Source organism: Orbicella faveolata, unplaced genomic scaffold, assembly GCF_042242905.1.
Source record: "Orbicella faveolata isolate gen_17 unplaced genomic scaffold, um_ofav_v1 contig_46, whole genome shotgun sequence".
NCBI lineage: Eukaryota > Metazoa > Cnidaria > Anthozoa > Scleractinia > Merulinidae > Orbicella > Orbicella faveolata.
The window spans coordinates 12,864,675-12,885,150 of NW_028301576.1; the positions used below are offsets into that span (position 1 = coordinate 12,864,675).

The 20,476-nt window shown below is 39.3% G+C and overlaps 1 protein-coding gene across 1 annotated transcript; it reads right to left on the reverse strand.

Moving 5' to 3' along the window:
- Positions 1 to 2,096: 2,096 nt before the first annotated feature.
- Positions 2,097 to 19,013, reverse strand: LOC149098465 (gamma-aminobutyric acid type B receptor subunit 2-like). Its single transcript, XM_089278599.1, has 10 exons — positions 18,936 to 19,013; positions 6,930 to 7,148; positions 6,316 to 6,382; positions 5,874 to 5,957; positions 5,592 to 5,742; positions 5,164 to 5,296; positions 4,801 to 4,911; positions 3,910 to 4,032; positions 2,851 to 3,189; positions 2,097 to 2,539 (listed from the first exon to the last, which is right to left on the reverse strand). Exons 1-10 carry the CDS (start codon positions 18,936 to 18,938, stop codon positions 2,261 to 2,263), a joined length of 1,509 nt encoding a protein of 502 aa, XP_089134725.1. The 5' UTR covers positions 18,939 to 19,013; the 3' UTR covers positions 2,097 to 2,260.
- Between the last annotated feature and the right edge of the window lie 1,463 nt (positions 19,014 to 20,476).

The window sequence follows — 20,476 nt, forward strand, 5'->3', positions numbered from 1 at the left end:
ATGGCTTTGGTCTAGCTTTACAATGTTACTACTGACTGGTTTAGAAAAAACTGAGGCTATTTTCTAGTCAGAACTAAGACGACAACTAAAGGTGACTTCTACTATAACAGGTTTACTTTGTGTTCAGTTTTTTCTGTGTATGGACACTTATTTGAAAACCTCTCTAATGCCCCTTCCACTCTTTTTATCTGCTTCCCTTCTTTCACACCTCCTATCTTATAATTAAGTTTCTTTCTTCTAAACAATCACAGCTTTACAATCGGTATTCATATATGTATGCTTCAACCTCGCGACAGTCTTACAACCATTTACTTACATTAATTTCAACTTAATAAAAGTAAACTGGCCCACTAGAGAAGATATTTTGATGAAAATATTATTTCATCGAAGCGGTTTTCGTCAATCAAAACCGAAGTAATCACTCTGGCCAATCACAAAATACGCAGACAATCCAGTGAACCAATCAAAGCCCGAAGTAATTACATGTAGCTGACGCAAAGCGCGGGAAAACGCGTGCGAACGAGTCACGATTGGTTTTGATTTCATCTGATTGGATGAAAAAGTGGCGCGAGTTTTTACAGCCAATTGAACAGCGTAGCTGACGCAAAACCAATTACTTTTCGACGCTCAAACGAAAACCGCTCTAAAGAAACTCACTTTTACTTAATTAACATTTTGGTATGGAACGTTATGATGTCATGTTAAAAGTAAGTTACAGTTAATTTAACTTAAAACATCAACGGATAAAACAAAAAATGTTCTCATAAGAATTGACGTATCGGGCCAGAGATGAACCACACCTAATCCTTTATTCAAAATTTAATCATCAAGAACGGCAAGACCATTCTGTAAATTAAATCTAGCCGTCTGTGAGACTACTGATCTCGAAGTCTTCATCAGTCAAGTTTATCAAGAATCACCAATTTAACTTGCGTATAAAGTTAAATTAGAAATGTAGATAAAGACGGTAAAGGAAACATCCCTGATATTTATAAAACATCATGATCATTTGGCGCGAAAATATTCACAGATGATATTCGTCTGTGGACATTATCTGTCTCGAGAAGCAAACAGTTTTCTATAGACTGTTCACAGCCTCGCTATCAACGATCGAATAAAAATACGAGAAAACAGAGGGCTGTGAACTTAACAGTCTAACATTTTCCGAGAGCGAAGCTCAGTCAAGGAAAACTGTGAGCTCTGGGGAACAGATAATGTACAAGCACAAATATCGGAGCATATATTTAAAGTCATATAGAGGCTCTTGTGAGTATTATCCTTCAAATATTTTTTCGCAACATGTGGGATCTTTTCAAAAGTGGAGAATATCACTCCAACGGGCGAGGCCAAAGGAACCTGATGTGCTAGCAAAGCGTGCCATAGAAGTTCGATCATGAATTCAACAGACCAAATACGGCCAGATGCCCGTTCATATTAGGTCAACTGAATGACTGGATATCGCAGGAAACCAGGACAGTAGTCATGGCTTCTGATTGGCTAATTGCTAACTTGGGTAACTAGAGTAATTCATGAATTACTACAAGTTAGAGGGAAAGAAGGCATTCTAACCTCTAAAATCGCCTCAAAATCTCAAAAAGCATAAATGGGAAATGGGTACCGACAAGTTTTCATGGTTATATTCGACAGACATACTGCGGGTTTACCCCGGCCAATGTGGTACTAGCATCCAGATGGAGTAACAATATGGCTCTAGTCACTTCAAGCTATGGTCATTCCAGTTTATATCTGCACCGCTCTCTGGAAATCCCTAATGACAAAATGTGGTGCAATGTATTATTGCAAGTCCGCGGGGGTATTGTTTAATTTAGAAACTGATTAGGGAGGGGGGGGTTCTTCTTAGTCCTTTGGCGTTCTCGAGGGGTTTCCAAGGCAATGGTCTGGTTTTCCATGCGAAAATGAAATTTTTGCTATTCTTTCTACGAAAGGGGTTTCCAGGAATCCCTAAAGGGGAGGGTGAGGATGCCAAGTTGGGTTGGCAGATGTAAAATAGAATGGCCGGTTAAGCTTACAGTCAGATCTTTTTTATACAATAAGACGTTACGTTCACTACCCCTACGCTATCGCTATTTTTATTTTATTGTTCAAAGGCCTCCTCTCCGTGAATATGCTGTAACTCGGTGGTAGAACAATGCACTGTTGCCTGGAAAGTCATAGGCTCGGCTCCTAGCGAAGAAACAAAAATATTTCGATTAGAAATTTTGGAAGCCTCTCAGATATCTTTAACTCCACCAACCTTCATTTATACCACCATCAATTTCCACGCATCCTCGCTCATTGCTAAAAGTAGTCGATATTTTGGGGCAAGAATTGTATCATGGGGGTTTGCGGTGAGCCTACGCTCAGAAGAGAGTAAATTAAGGAAAAATCTCATTGCTGGTAAGAGTTTTGTTTTTTTACCTGCACTTTCTGGGACATCCCAATCAGTTTGTGTTGCTTTACAGGATGAAATCTGCCTCTCTATTAGGTCGAGGTTAACACAGGCATTCACTGCCTCGTCCCTCTTGTTAAACTGGTAAATCTAAAAGTAAAAAAAAAAAACCAAAAAAAAAACCAGAACATCGAATGAAGTTTTATATTTTGTTAACTAAGTAATCTTTCATCTTTTAATCGTGCACTTTTCACAAACAATCACAAAGAAATAAGCAGCGATTCTTCTGTTGTACCGAAAGATGGAACATTTTATTTACCCGAGGTGTTGTTCTTATTTTGTGGCTAGCTTTCAGATTTAATCCTTGCTAGTCCAGTTTTGGATCTCCCTCTCTCTGTCTGCAAAAATATGCTTCAGCGTTGCGTGAAAGAGGGAGGGCCAGAACTGAACTAAATTCTTACCTTTGGCACAAACACGAGTAAGAGAGTAACGCTGGTGCACACGATCAGACACAATGACGTAATGGCATATAGAGCTTCATAATTCACGGAGCCATCCATAGCAAAAGCCACAATAGCACCAATGATGGACAACACGGCCACATTATAAACCGACATCCCGATGTACCTGGAGTCATTTAGAGCAGGAATGCTAACATTACGTGTCCCCCAAGCCAAGAACAGACCAAATAGCAGAAGGATGCCTTTGTAGGCGAATAAAACGGCTAGGAAGTACGTTTTGTATTGACACGTGCACTGGTATAACACAGGGATGATAATAATGTCCTCGCTCTTTCGGATCTGCAGATAGATAATCCAAGATTATAGCTATTTTGCATAGAGCGGCTTTAAAGATATTTTGAGTGTCGTAACAAGCGCTATCTAAAACTATCGGAAACGTTTTTAATGCGTTCTCTTCCTTTATGACATTGACTTAGATAAACAATAATCTCCCTTTAGCGCGGAAATATGCTCGGATATTTGTCCGCGGACAGTATCTGTTCCGAGAGGCAAACAGTTTTCCGAGAGCGTAGATAGCACTCGAGGAAAACTGTGAGCTTTCAGGAAGAGATAATGTCCAAGGACAAATATCCGAGCATATTTCTGTGCCAAATGGAGGCTATTGTATGTATTATCCTTCAAATATTTTTTTCGCAACACGCGCGGTTTAAAAATTTGTTGAATTTTTCTCGGATATTCCACAGTTTTAGCTATTAAGTCATGTGACGTGTTTAAACCAATCGTGCGCAAGCGAAAATATTTGAAAACGTAAGATATTCTAGCCCTCATAGAAACTAGAATGGTTCCGCTCGTATTTGTTTAAGACGAATATATATTACGTTTAAGACGTACAATATGTGTAACATTTAGTGCACCGTGGTGAATACGAGAAGCATAAAACGCGTGTGTCGAGAAAAGAGAAGTTGTTTTGATGGAGTCTCTTTAATTTGGAACATTCAATGATTCAAAAGGCGATCTTGCAGATATTAAAGTAAGTAAAGAGGATTGTAAATGTCTCACCATATGTTTAAATGTCAGTATATCGGCTTGGAGCGGATCAGTGGCAATCCAGTATGACAAGAACACCACATCAACAGCTAGCAAACCTGCCACAATACCAAGCAGGTAAAGATCCTTGATGGCCTGAGATAAACATAAAAGGCAAGATGTCATGGACACTTCCACACCTTCTACTGCCGAAATTTTGATACCGTATGCTCTTGAATGAAAGGTTGGCTTTGAACATACACCATCACTCTTTAACACCTGGTCAAGGTTAGATGAAAACAGTGATCTCCGGCGTTCACGGTTCCAGATACGAAGCATTTACTTGAGATCAAACATACATTTTAAATCGGAATTTTTCAAACAGATCTTTACTGTTTATGAGACAGGACTTATTGACAGGAACAACATGTGCTCCTGTCTAGAGGTTTAAGATGCTACCGCGGTGTGCTCAGGTCGCTCATTGAAACTATATAGAGAGTTGTTATATAGTACGCTACATGATCCTGCTTCAGCTTAATCCAACTGTAAACAGACATGTTCAGTTTGTCTGCGACCAAGCTATTTGTAACGTTAAATAACTTTAATTGAACTCCTCGAAGACATCTTGATAGCAGCCAAGATCGGATGCAACTGACACAAGTATAAATTACGGACGACTTAAATATATATGTACAATCGGGTACACACCACGCAGGGTATTCGCACGCACCGAATGTTAATTAACTACGCTAATAAACTCGACACACTACTTATAAGGCTGATTTCGGTGAGAAATCAAGCAAGAACATGCGTATGCATATGTTTTGGTGTCCTCGCCCGCTTAAGTTGTTGCCGTGTGTGTTAATGAAATTAAACTATATAGCCTTTACCAAGTGAGTGTGTCCCTATAGTTCACAATCTCACCAGTTTTGTGTTGGTCGTGGAAGCTGTGAATATCTTGTGCACTCGCCAGGTTTTGCTGAACATAGCACCAAATGATAAGGAAAATCCAATAGAAAGCACTGCAGCTCGAGCCTGTTGACGAAATTATGTGTTAACGTTATGTAAGATAGCTTAGGAGTTCTCCGTCCCGCATTTCATATGTGTGCAAAATCAGGCCTTTCTTCGCCTTACACGCAAGTTTCGCTGAGCAAAACGCAGTGGCGGGTACGTGTTAAGACACAAATTGTTGAGTTTTCTATGATTGGCCAGGTGCTTTTTGGCTTTAGTACGCCGATAGTCATTTGGAAGCTTCTTTAAAACAAACGACAAAAAGTTAAATCTTACATTGCAACTGCTTCCGTATTCATCTGAAGAAAGCATCCTCGCATCTAAACCAAGCAAAACGACTGAGGTGTAACAAAGCACACATCCCAGAATAATAATATTATTGAGATTTGGTGATGACATCTTAATGATTCTGCAAAGAGGAAAAAAAAAACAGATTTTTTCGTGGACGAAGACTGAAATTGTTCTGCTATTAGCTGGTTTCCGATGTATTGGACAGACAATAGCCAAACAATGAATTGAGAGTTTACTTTGTCTCTAGCTTCTAGCAGAAAATATCGATAGTGATTTTGCCACGTATTTTCTTCGAAATGTTCCATGAGCAGGCGTTTTATGTCACTGGTTTTCAATATTTGGAAATCTCTTCTGAACAAATCAGTTTCTCTTATTGTGCATATATCAGAATGTCTCCGCGGTAAATGTCTTACCTACTCTTTCCATTGCTGATGTTAAAATGCAGGAAACCCAAAGAACAGAGGATTCCGACAGCTGCCATAAACCACATGATTATTATAAGAGGTAACGGGATCATCATGAATTCCAGATTTTCGACTGTGTGATCCCTGGGCGGTTTATTGTCTGAAAAATAATAGCAAATGAGAATTTTTGGCGGAATGCACTTTCGTTTTTAGTACGTTATGGCTGAAAGTTTTAGTTATAGTTTCCGCTGCAATTTGTTCACCATGTATAAGAATGGCAGTATTTATTACCTTGCCATATACTTTGTCGCTGAGACTCAAACAGGCGGAGTTCGTTAGAGAAGGTGAGATGTTGACCAATTCTGGTGTCATTTCCTGAAACGTAAAGACCAATGGAAAATGAATTCTTACTGCAGGGCTGTTTATTAGTTTTATTGTGTGACCAAAACTATGCAAAGTAGGAACGTAACGAGCTTTAAATTCTGTCTATATATAAAAGCAACATTAAAGAGTAATGGCTTGCGTTTTTGAAAGTTGCAAGTGTTTTGCGCAACCGTCTAGGTGGCTTCTAACCTTGATAAGGCCTATTCATCGTTCTAAGTCGGGCCCAGCTAGATTATCAAGTGATACCTGAGGGCCAGCCTACTTCCCAATTCCTAATCACGATGTGAACCATTAATAAAGTTTGCTTGCCTGTCTGTTTGTTGTTTGGTAAGAAAGTTATCGCGCCTACCTCTTCTATTTTGTTTGATGATGGTTGTTCCTACGCGTTCTCTATTTTTGTTAAACCGAACAGGGCCCTGTTAAGACAAAGATATAAAGACATGATATCTGCCTTTCACTAATTAATTTATATGTTTACTGGAAAATTGGTTTTTACTCGGTTTACTCGTCTCTCAGTCTAAATCTTTTCATCGCCGAGTTTTTTTGCAGGGCATATTGCGTTTTTTTCAGAAGATAATTACGATCCTATTTGTGTGTTTTCAGATAAAATATGAGTTAGGACTTAAACATTAATTGCAAAAGCGAGGACCCATTAGGGGGTCTGATCCCAGACTGCTACCCGCTGTTATTCGAATGACAAAAATCAACGATTTTCTATTCAATATCCCATTTTATCTGATCCAAATACCCCGTATCCCATTAATTTTCCCCATAATATCCTGGATCCCGTTAAATTTTTTACCTATAAATATTCCGTATCCCCCCTGTTGTTGGTGGCGCGCGAAGCTTGCCGCGTGTATTGGAGAGAACTTCTGTTCAAAATATTAAGAGTTGATATCGACGTATCGACCCAGCAAAAGGTGAAACTTTGCTTTATCTCTTTTTTTTCTCTTGCATGCCTACCGTGATTCCTTCAAAGTTTGTGTTCCTTATCCACTCTTTGATCAGGCGAACCTCCTCGTATGTTCGATTGTTAAGTCTCTCATACGTCAATCCATCGGCCATGGTAGCATTCAGTGCCAGTGCAATCACCCATGCCACATCAAAGGCGTATGAAGAGTACTTTCTGAGTCTTGGGTCGCTATTTGATTTGACCATCTCACTCCAGAAGCTTTCTGCAGTCTGGAAAATCAGTGAAAACGAAAACTGGTTGGTTAGGTCCAACGGTCGTACAGTAAACACAATGAAAATGTGACAATGTCCATTCGGCCTGCTGGTGTACGAAACTGCTCGACAAGGGGTTTGCGTCCTTGGGGAGATTTAGTTTTTTCCGCGTTCATGATAACAAGTGGTTTGGTGGCAGGTTCATTTGCCCGACATTTAATAACAATATTTAAGAGGATAAAAACAAAAAGTTAATTAGGGTGGCCCTCGTTAACTACTCTTTACAAATGGATTAAAAAATCAATAAAAGGCTAATGTAGCGTCTGCAACGACTGGCAAATTCCAAAACGAGACGAAACAAAACGAACTCTAGACGTGTCGCGACAAACTAGTGGGTGGGACTACTTTACAGGTCGTCTTCAAAGTTAGACAAGTAAACCACGGAAAACCAAAGTTGACGGTTATCGGCGATTTATTGCATCAAAATAAACGATCGTAAACTGAAATAACAATATGTAACGAATTTCTATCAATTTAGCGGAAAAGTTGCGTAACAAATAGTCAAAACTTATACGAGACAAACTAACGATTAAGAATCGATAACATAACGAAATTGAATAACAATACGTCAAAAAATAGCCAGCGTAAACACTACGCTAAGATACTAAATAAGATCCGATCACAGAAATACACAACAAAAGGACCTGACTAACAGCTCAATGCTTTCGAGCCTAAAAGGTGGGCGTTCACTCTAGTAAAGTTAAGAACATTTTCTAGTATAGACGACTATGAATCAATTAACATTGTACAAATTCGCCCATAGCTGTAAAAACGTAACTTAATCAAAATGACAAAGGTATTCGCATATCGGTCCCGCTTGAGCCAAGGGTTAGGAAATCAAAAAACATCAAGAGTTCAAGGTTGACAAGGCCACGCGAAACAGAACGAAAAACTACTTTAAAGGCTTTTATATGCGCGTGGTGACGCTTAAAGGTCCGATTACAAAACCAATAAAAAAGAAGTAAACATTGTAACTACGTTCGTAACTAAGATAAAGAGACAATTATTAACTAATCATGATTGGTCTGGCTAGTGTCCTTAACAGCTAAAATATTTAAAATACACTGATTTAGATGAATAAAAGGGTAAAAGATTTAAAAGAATGGCTAAAAATTTAAAATATACAAATTTACAAAAACAACCAAAATAACAAAGAAACTAAGAATGTTCAAACTAAATTTTTCTCGGTTATAGCTCCTGAAATCTACGGCCGCCGGCAATGACTTCCAAGCATGCACTCCTCTGTAGCTCTGTACTCTGTACTCGACCAGCACCAAATTATACTGCTGGAAAAGTGGTGGGATCAATGAGGGTTGGTAATTTCTGTAGTAGGGAGGCTAAACGCCGGTATGACTCTAACTGGACCCTGAAAACAGCGGACTGGGTTCGAACACTCCCAAGGTTCATTGTGTAGTAGGATAATATTCTTTACCGACATGTACAGTGTCCCTCGCAACCCAGGAGCAAAAATGGACAGCAACAACCTGTAAAACGTAACTAAATAGCACCTCTATACTTGGTAACCCATCGAACTGGAAATTATGGTTGTCACGTGATTGTCCGTACGTGCGACTGTCCGTCCGTCCGTTCGTCACTTGCACGAATTTACAAACTTTCAAAGTTTTAGTTTCGTTCATAACTCAGAAAATTACCTCTTTTTGACTTAAAATGGAAAGAAGAAACTTTAAACAATGTTTAGAGGCACCAAATAAGAAATTTACTGGGTAGGGAGACATAAAAACCTTGCTGGATAATTTTTCTTTCCTTCGATGGCCTCAAAGACATAATGAAAAATGTGCTTTCAGCCGTGTTTTGATTACAGACTGACGATTTAAGATAGCTTTTAGGATTTCAGAAAACAAACTGATAATGTAAGTATTACTTCGAAGTTGGATTAGATTTTATAAAGGACTGGCAAAGCTACGTCCGATCATGACTGTAAAGCCGTCGGTTAGTGCGCTCGACTCCGGATCGAGCGTTTCGGGTTCGAGTCCTGGCCGGGGACATTGCTTTGTGTTCCTGGGCAAGACATTTTACTCTCACAGTGCCTTCCTCAACCCAGGTATACAAATGAGTACCGGTGAATTTAATGCTGGGGGTAACCCTGCGATGGACTAGCATCCCATCCAAACGTTACTTCATTAACGTTTTAGCGTGAATAATTAACAATTACTTCCTAGATCCCTGCGGTGGAGGTGGCTAGTGGTAGATTTTATATCAATCACTAGCCACAGACTTTATTAAGTCAGAAGACTGCAAGACTTCCCAAGTAAATTACCACGTAAAATGCGCAGCCGTGCAAGAAAAATTTCATGATTCATCAGGTGATCAACAGGAAAAATCAAACGTGTTTCGTGTGATTAGAGAAATTAAAAAAACATTAAGCACAATGGAAAAAGTGGTTAATTCGTCGATCTATCAAGAGAATTAGTGCAGTTTAGTATTAAGAGAGCCTGCCTGTAAAAATCAGACAAATTCATAATTTCGCTGCAAGGGTCGAAAATTCGATTTCGCTGATATTTTTACGGTAGAGAGCCTAGGGCATGACAAAAGCTACTGAGTAGTTTTTTTGGCAAAATATCCTTTTTTTTCAAAGAAAAATGCAAATTACCAAATTCCGTTAAAATCGTCATTTGAAGCACCATTTTATTATATAAGTTAGAGAACGTCGCATGCAAAACCACATTAATCTTTCGTCTTTAAAACACTCAAATAGTTTTGTGCAATGCTTAAATGCGTACTTAGTTGATGTAGGGGAATGTTGCGGTGTCTTTCTGGGTGCAAAATAATTCAATTTCGAAGACATGTATTTCATTCACTTTAAAGTAAGTAGTAATGCACGCTTATATGGGCCGTAACCAATCAGGAGCCGAGAAAGACAATAGGCTATTGTTTAGAGAACAATGTATTCTATTATTCTCCAAATCCAAGATGGCCGCCACAAATTTCAGCCAATCAGGAGCCTAATTGAAAATTCAAGATGGGGGCGCTCACGAGATGAAAAGTCGGCCATGATGGGAAACAGCCCAATAGCCTCGACGGAGGACTGTTATCGGTCTCACGGATTTCCATGGTGACACAATCGTTAAAAAATCGATAAACAATACTTCCAGTGTCCTGCTCACACACAAGATACGTCCACCCAGTCTGCCACCATCTTGAAGACTGACAGACTTGGGTTCGAAGTCTGACTATATGGAGGCTGTCCCATAGCATCATGGGGCAACCACCTCATCGGTATCCAACCAGAGGAAAGAAATCAGAATGAATTAAAGTACTTACAGTTGGGCTTCCCCAGTCTCCCTCTTTTAAGGCAAATCAAGAATAAATCAATAAACAGATACTTACAGTGTCTTGCCCAAAAACAACATAAGTCCACCCAGTCTGCCACCATCTTGAAGACTGAGTGACGTGGGCTCGATGTCTGACTATAGGGAGGCTGTCCCAAAGTAACATGGGGCAATGCCCTCATCGGTATCCAACCAGAGGAAAGAAATCAGAATGAATTAAAGTACTTAGAGTTGGGCTTCCCCAGTCTCCCTCTCTTAAGGAGGGCGTTAAACCAAACATCGCACAATGTCAAATGTAACGAACTTTAATATCAAAACGTTTGTGTTAACGTTACAAGATATGACGTCAATAACCTCGTTGCAGTGTTGATCGAGTAAAAACGACTGGTTCCTATCGTCTTCACTTAATTTCAGAATTAAGAATTTCACAATTTTTCGAATTCAAGCTAAATTTATGTTAGACTGAATCTTACTCTTTGGAAAAACATCAATCAAAAGAACTTCCAAATAAAAATTGTCAAGTTCCATTATCATGTCCTCAGTTTGTTCAATAGCACGTTGATAGTCTCCCGTCAACTCCACCACCGTGTCTTCTCGTCTGCATTGTTCGTTCCTGCGAGCTAAATCGAGCCATTGTCTCTTCCTCGCATCCATTTCCTTGCTAAGTTCTGTAATTATTTTATGCATTCTCTCTTCTTTCAACATTCTCTCTATCTTCCTTTTGATTCCATTCTCGTTATTTCTTCTTCTTCTCTCCACAATTGTAATTACCATTGCGGAATCCACCATTGGCGGTGGTGTACCATCAACTAAAGAGTTGTTGGGAAGAGAGGGATCTCTCTCATTTTCCAAAAGCGCTTGTGAAATTAAAGCATCGAGCTCTTTGTCACTCTTTATCGTCAATTTCAATTGTCATACTTGGAGTAAAAATACTGAAGTATTTATAACCTTCGGCGCTCAGCGCTTAATCAAATTACCATGTGCTTTGTTGTCCCTATGCTTATTCAGAACACCACGCGCTTTGATACATTAATGAATGGGCTGTACCTACCATCTCTTGAAGTGTTTCGGTGAGACTGGGAAGGATTCGTATTGTTTTTATTCTTGTTTTTAGTTGATTCGTAGGAGTTTAAGAGGCAAGGAATCGATTTTTTACTTATTGAATTGTTTTAGGCCTGTAAATGTTATCTGAACATTTTACGCAGCGCTTAATCAAATCGCCGTGTGCTTTGTTGTCCCTATTGTTATTCAGAATAACGCACGCTTTGATGTATTAATGAATGGGCTGTACCTACCATCCCTTAAAGTGTTTTGGTGAGACTGGGAAGGATTCGTATCTTTTTGCTTGAAGTAAAGGTCTAACCTCATTTACAGACACTACAGACTAATCGCTTCAAATAAAACAGCCGCTCGAATTAAAAGCAGTTTTCGACGCAAACAAAGTCACTTACATCAAACAGTCCTTTCCTCCAAAAGCGTTGTACATCTCTTGATCACTCAACTCCACATCCCTCATCTTCTGAACGAAACATGCTCTTATCGTGCCGTTATGTTCAGGGACTCTTCACGTGTAAAGACAATAGAATCTTTACTTCAAATGAATTAAGGCAGTTAAAGCATTATTTTTATCTTTGGTGATTTGTTTGATCGTTAAGATCGTGAAAGAAACGGGAAACATATGGGGGAATATGGAGTTGAGTGATCAAGAGATGTACAACGCTTGTGGAGGAAAGGACTATGTTTGATGTAAGTGATTTTGTCAGCCAGCAGTAAAGTTGTTTTCTGTTTAAACTACGTCCGATGTACATCTCCAATTGTAAACGTATTTGATGGTCGCACACCGTGAATCTGTGATCATCTTTCGGCGCATTTGATCTCCACTACATCTAAGTCAAAAACGGCTGAGTCATTCGTAGATAGTTACTTACTTTGCACTACACTAAAATACAAATACGTTTGATACAGCTGCGGAGGGTGTAATTTGCAGGTTGCAAGTTGCAGGTCGCAGGTCGCAGGTCGCAGGTTGAAGGTCGAATAAAGATAATAATAATGAGTGTAAATAAATAAACAAATAAATAAATAAATAAATATATAAATAAATAAATACCGGATGTTAAAATTTAAAATTCCCAGAAGTGTTTTATTGGCAAGACTGTCTTGTAGTAGTTAATGATCAACTCTCCACTGGTGTTCATATTGGTGCTGTGACGTTCATCAGTAAAGTAATCTTAATTTACACGAGTATCCGGGTAATTTAATTAACTTTATGCTAATTATTTTTGAGATCATTAGGGCTACAACAGCAACAATTATTATCGTGAACTTGAATTTTCAGTCGCCGAAAATTGCAAGGTTAAGCTTGTAAGAAGTCTAAGTTCTAAGGTAATCAAAGTAGTGCAGAATTTGTTTTAAAAGTAATTAGAATGTCTAGAATGTAATAAACCTTGATACTAAAGTTCACGTTTATGGTTAAGTCTTATCTTATTTTCGCGGTTCAGTGTATATGCAAGCCTTTATGCGGACCAATCAAATTTATTGTGTATTGTCCATGAACCAATCAAATGGGACAAGATAACTCTGCTTGCTTAACCATAAGCTCAGCACTATTTCGGAACTATCTGTGGAACTATCTTTGGGTGAAGGACATTCATAGCCCGTATGTACATTCATAAGTGCAGAAGTGTTTAAGTGTTTATACTCCCTCAAGTTTGCTGTGACTCCTGCAATTATTATTATTATTGTTATTATTATTATTATTATCATTATTATTATCATTATTATTATCATTATTATTGTTATTACTATTATTATTGGACCTGCAACCTGCAAATTACACCCTCCGATACAGCTGTTAATCGATTGCTGCTTGAATCCTTGAATCCTTTCAGCGGTTTCCTTATTTGTTCGCCACGTAATGCTGTCATCCCATTTTGGGGGGCAGGGGTAGGACAAGTTTCTATCCTAAGGCTTTGAGCCATGGGGAGCGAGCACACAATCTTGTTGAGTAGAAAGAGATTAAATAAAGGAATGAAAAGAATAAATAGTGCAATTTTTTTGGTTCACATATAATACAGTGGAACCCCTGTAAAGCGGCCACCCTCGGGGAAAGAGGAGGTGCCCGCTTAATATAAGTTGGCCGCTAAATAAAGATTAGTGTACCTTGAATATTTTTCACCATCGGGTTAATTTCTTAGTGAACATGGAGTCACGTCAAGACAATCATGATATCAAGAAACATGTGTTTGAATTATCACTCGTCACCTTCAATTTTGGACTGTTATCTGCAACCGCCCTTTCCAAACTAAAGTTTTGAAATTTTGGGTGGCCGCGGCCGTTTAATAGGGGTAAAGACAATAAAAAAAAAACCCACATCGGGACGACCAGAAGGTGACCGCGGCCGCTTAATAGAGATGGCCGGTAAAAATAAAATTTCACTGTGTCCACGAAACCAAACCAACACAAAACGAAGTCGTAAGATGTTTTTACAACTTGGCCGGGTTTGTTTTCGAATACTTTTACCACAGTCAGAGAATTTTAGCCTCTTTTGTAAATTTTTTTTTTCTGAAGTCGCTTTTCTCAGCATGATCGTACCCTACTCCCTAGCCTGCAGAACAGGCGTATTTTTTTGTGTGTATTTTAGGGGAAGGGGCTAAAGCGAGGCGCGCGCGAGGGGAAAAGCGCTCTTCCTCTCTTCCCCTCTACCCCTCTTCCCCTCTTCTCCTCCTCTCTCATCCCCTCGGGCGTGACTCGCGCTTCGCGCTCGCCTCGCTTTCGCCTCTGTTCGCCTAAAATACGCAAAAAAATGACGCCTGTTCTGCAGGCTACCTAATACCAAACGCGTCATCCAGCGCGCTTGCACTCCCCTCCCTCTCCCACACATGCTTTTTTGACACGACAAATCTTCACAAAACCCTCCTCTGGTTTGCAGTTTTTCGTAGTGTCCGATGACGCCCGATCTCCGCACGGAAACAAACTTAACACCTGAAGCGTTTTAAAGAGATTTCGTGATAACAATTGGGAGCTGAGAAAGGATTTTTTAAAGACTTGCCATGTCAGAAAACATGTGTTGGAGAGAGGGGAGAGCGCGCGCGCGCGCTGGATGACGCGTATGGTACCTGACCCAACTTGTGCGAACGAACCAATTTTGCGTAAGATTACTTCTGACTCCTTCTTTCCCAACCCTCTTTCACCTTTTAGTAACGGTCATTTGCCTTTACCATGGGCGGAAATATCTCCTTGCACCTGCTGCTAGACCCCCCGCGGGGGTGGGGGGTTAGCTCCCATATAAAAATGACGGGGATGCTCGTCGTAGGGTTTAAAAACGCGGTTTTAGTACCTCTTAGGGTGTTCAGCGGCAAAATGTCTACAGCGGGAGAGATCTTTTAGGTTGCTAAGCGAAAAAAATATGACAGGAGATTACGTGTTATGTAAGAATCAGTACCCTAGTGACAGCATTGCGTGACAATAAGATATCGAACGGCTGCAAAGATTGTGCGCCGACACGCTTCATAGCAGCATGCAATGGTCAGCAATCGATCAAAAGTAATATTTTGGTGCAGTGCTAAGCAAGCAACTGTCTGACTTAGCCGTTTTTGACTTGGATGTAGTGGTAATCATATGCGCCGAAAGATGATCACAGATCCATGGTATTCGAGCATTAAATACGTTGACAGTTGGCGATGTACATCGAACGTAGTTTAAACAGAAAACGGCAGGTATATTTTGCAGGTTGCAGGTTACAGTTTGCGGGTTGAAATTTAATTATAACTGGAAAACCGCTGGCACGAAAAAGAATTAATAACCTATATACTCGTCAGGGGTTCTTACGTGAGGTAGCTCGTCTCTTTCACATAGTGAAAACACGATCGATCCGCTATACATGTAAGTATTTATCGATCGACATGCCGAGACCAGTGAAATCTCTTCAAAGCCATTTGGATGGCCGCTCCACAGATGTTTCCATCGATTCCAGATTTGGCTCGGGTCTTCCCTCAACAACAGAAGATTGCCATCACAAATGAAGCAAATAAATAAAGAAATAAAACAATATAAGATTTTAACCGACGGAATATAATAGCACAAGCTCAGTATGCTTTCATTTTGGTACTCAAAGCGAAGAAACCAAATTCAGCAGATATTTCAGATGATATTTCAGATGTTTCTTCAAAAACAATGATTCATTGCAGGCTCAAAATCAGGGGAATATACTCTCCTCCCATCGCTTCGGCCGGTTTGGCACTTAGGCGGAAGCCACCTTTCTGAGTGATTGTAAACAGCGTCATGTAACAGTCACGGTAGGTCTACCACCTGTACGTTTCTTTAAGTGCCAGCGGTTTTCCAGTTATAATTAAATTTCAACCTGCAACCTGTAACCTACAACCTGCAACCTGCAAAATATGCCTGCCGAACAGAAAACAACTGCAAAAAGGGAAGAATGATCATCGCAGTAAATTTTACAATTTAAGCAATTGGAAAGACGAAGCCTGAAAAAAAAAAAAATCAGGGCTTCAACGGGATTCGAACCCGTGACCTCCGCGATACCGGTGCGATGCTCTACCAACTTCTTCTTTCCAATTGCTTAAATTGGAAAATTTACTGCGATAATCATTCTTCACTTTCATCTACAACTGCAGTTCAAGTATGAATTATTTCATATATACTTCACATCATTTCACTCCTTACGGGAAGATATGAACTCAATTAATTGACCTCGCTCCCAATGTGTGGCTTCATAGTTCAGTTGGTAGAGCATCGCACTGGTATCGCGGAGGTCACGGGTTCGAATCTCGTTGAAGCCCTGATTTTTTTCAGGCTTCTTCTTTCCAATTGCTTAAATTGGAAAATTTACTGCGATGATCATTCTTCACTTTCATCTAAAACCGCAGTTCAAGTATGAATTATTTCATATATACTTCACATCAGAAAACAACTGCGACGAATGGTGAGAGAAACACGTTAAATCGGCTTTTGGACCTGCCTTTTTTTTAGCAAACAAGGTTAGAGCATTTCGAAATTATTAGGTCTGTGTCTATTTCAGCTTAATGTAGGTCAAGAAATGTGTCGCATACTAAAATATATGTCTAACCCGTAAATTGAAATTTGACGACGGTAGGTCAAATATTTGCATTTTTAACGTATTTTGAAAAGCTCTTGCGTCGCTCACAATCATTTGCCCGAAGAAATTTTTACAGAAATCTGTAGACCATCCTTCCACGATTCAACCACCAGAAGCTTGATTCATTTGAACGTTTCGCACATGGTGAAAATTAATTATATTTACGAAGTACTTTTAAGTAAATGAAATACATGTCTTCGAAATTCAATTATTTTGCACCCAGAAAGACAACGCAACATTCCCCTAAATCGACCCAGTACACATTTAAGCATTGCACAAAACTATTTGAGTGTTTTAAAGACGAAAGATTAATGTGGTTTTGCATACGACACTCTCGAACATGTTTTATAAAATGGCACGTCAAATGAAGATTTTAACGGAATTTGGTAATTTACATTTTTCTTTGAAGTAAAAGGTTATTTTGCCAAAAAAGCTACCAGTAGCTTTTGTCATGCCCTAGCCTATCTACCATAAAAATACGAGCGAAATCGAATTTTCGACCCTCGCCGAGTTATTATCATATTTAAGGACAGGGACTCTTAACAACTTGTGCTGGAAGTTTCTGCCAGGAAGATTCATACAGAAATGAATTACCAAATTGCGGTAAGCGATTCTTTGTTGTAGAAACTGTCGTCGCGTTTTCTATAAAATTTGTTTTAAAGTTGCTTCGGCGAGATATCTTCAATACGAGTTGTAACGTTTCCCTGATTTGAAACCATGCCGCGGTGAGACATTTTATGAATTTTCTTGTTTTAATTTGGCTTATCTCTAAAAACAATAACACTTAAGTTGCTTTGTCGAAGTTGTTGTTGGCTGCATGCATATTGTAAATAAATAGTTTTCTGTCAGTTTTTCACTGATAACCTTGCGTCTAAAACAAGAAATACTTTTAGGCGAGTTTTGAAGTTCTTTTTGTCCTAGTAGTGACAGCCGCTTTGTAGACTGCCAACATTTCTTCTTCTGTTGGGGCTGGAAATCAAGAAAGGTCAAGAAACCATTTTCTTTTCCAACCACCATGAAATACCAGGTGAGCTTTCGCGCGAGAACATGATATTTTCACAAGTGAAAATAACATTCGGCTCGGTTGTTGGTTGAAAAACTAAGTAATGCTTTCAATTTTATACACAAGAAAAAGTGCTGAAAGGTTATTAACAAAGCAGAACTTTGAAATAGTTTTTTGCGCACGAAAATTTAGTTGACTGTTGTTGTTGTTGTTGTTTTTGACGTGTGCAAAATTTGATATACGACTTACGCTGTACAACTTGGGTTTAAATGGAAACAATGGCCGGCTACGCCCCTCATAACTCATGTTTAGGGTAACTGTGCCAGCCGCAACGGTTTGCAGTGTCCCCCCATCAAAAATAAAAATCATAACTATTAAATAAATTAAGTCAAGAAGCTGGGATATGAAAGATGATTGATATATAAATAACCTTGCCAAGATTTAGGTCTGTGCAGTTTTTCATTCTCCCGTTATTCGGAGAAGTGTTGCACTCAAATTTATGGAGCTTTGTATGAATTTGAAGTCGCCATGTTTGTGCCACTCGGAGGGACACAAACATTGCGACCGTAAAGTAACAGAAACATCTATCATCGAGTTTTGCCATTGAAACGAAAAGTTATTACTCTAGATCTCCGAAACATTGAAATTAACTCTTTTATAGAGCAAAAACTGTTTAGTTAGCAAAAACTTGAGCAATAACTCATCTTTTTGACTACTCGAAAGCCTTATCGGGCCGCCATTTTAATGTCACGCAACGCATAAACTTGGAAATTCAAACGTGCCTTATTTCAAAATGAGGAACCCTGTGGAGCTTAAACGCCGCAAAACATCAAGTTATTAGAGGGTCTTACATCTGATGAAACTAAAACTTCAGAAGGATTGGTAATTTCTTATTTTGGAAAATGATGACGTCACATGAAAAGCGGCAATAGGGTAGCGAAAAAACGCAGGTTTTGGTCGTAAATAGGGTACGGGTTTTGGGAAGTGAACCGCACACCCCCACCCAACTTATCTGGGACTACCCTCCAGGGAAGAATACTCTGTCCTAAGCTTCCTGCATTGCTACAGCCTCTAGCAACACATCCTCCTTGCATTCTGCAACAATTTTGACACACACTATCGCATCTTCGCAGGTATTCTTCTCAGAAGCAAAACACTGTCATTCCCGAAATGACGTCAGAAGCCAACCCGCCCGTTGTCCGCTGTTCCTCTGTCGTGAACATGGAAAAGGTTGGAAAAGGCCATTTTACGAACTTTAGAACATAGGTTTAGCAACAACATTGACCAATCAGAGCGTGCGTAGTATTTCAGTTATTTTATAAATATTAATAACTTACCATTCCAGACAGTGTCTTTTGATTATCCTGACGGATGTCTAGCTTAAACGTTGATATGTAGCGGTCGGATGCTTCTTTCAGTTCGTTACTTGTACACTCTACAGAACCATTAAGCTTGGAATCTCCGGGAAAAATTTGACCTGGCCTAACCCCGCCAAATATTATCCAAGCATAGCGCGATCCATACATCTTCTTTTTAAAGGCCTATCAATACAACATCAATCAAGTACTGCTTAAGGTGGCTCCCTAGAGTATTTACGAACACCCTTCCTATAGAGGGCGAGTTAGAAAAGGAAATTTAGTTAATTTCTCTGAAAGTTTCCCCGTAGAGATTTCCCAGTATGGATATTGTTAAAATAAGGCTTATTTTTTGGCTGTCAATTTTTGGTTTAAGGCCGTTACCGTGGCAACATTCCATCTAATGACAGGTAGATATATTCCTCATTTCCGCCTAAATTCCTTAATATCTACTTATTTCTTCCTTCGGTGAAATTTTTTCATACTTTGCCACATTATGGAAATGACATCGTAAAATAGGGAGCCGCTCTAATGTTACTTACTACAGTTTTGATGGATTATAAAGCCCAACTTCTAACTCTTTTGAAAAATGTCCCAAGATGTATTTCCTTTCTCTATTTACTGTTTACTTAAGTCTTTTACCATTCTATGGTAAAAAAAACTTGAACAATTAAAAAACTTGAACAATTAAACGTCAACAAATGGCCAAAATAATCGACCGAGTACTTGTAGAGAGACTGGGCACTAGTAGGTTAAATCACGTTTTTCTCAAAATCTACTCGCATGACTCCACCTCAACATTTCAGGAATAAGAAATTGGCTCTGATTTAACATTCATGCAGAGTAAAATAAAAATCTGTACGACAGATTTTTCGCAAACTAAGAAAATGTGAAATCAAAAATAGCTCAAAATCTGTCTTACAGATTTTTTAAAAATTTTGGCTCTCAATGTTATTTACTCCTACAAATCAACTGTGGAAATTTCATCATGGGTTGTATGGTAGGTTTTCGAGCAACCCTCGATCAAAACCTGGCTTTTACAACCTTGGACGAGAATTTAATTGCGCATGCCCTTTATTTAAGCGCGCGCTCATGTGACGGGATGTATCGCGCGCGAGAAAGCAATAGTAATTTAGAGCTCTTTTACCGGTTATTTATCGAACTTTTATGTCATAATGCTTTCGCCCTAGGCTTAAACACATGTTTGAACGGAGTTTGAAACTATTGCTACGTATGCCGAAGTGATTTAACGCCTTTCAAGTGCTGAAGTGGCTTTCGTTTCTTCTTAGGGTTGCTTGCGTCATTTGTGCACGCGCAATTGATATTGACGTCTGGCAAGCAATCATAGCGCTTGATACTAGTCTCCAAAAAACCGTAGTAAGTCCCCTAAGGGCAACACCGCGGTAAAACGCACTGCGCATGAGTACAAATTTGAGCTTCCGGTAAATTACGCATTTCCGGTTACGTATTAAAATCCAATGTGAAAAAGATAAAATCTCGTACCGCGCAGTTTGAAAACAAAA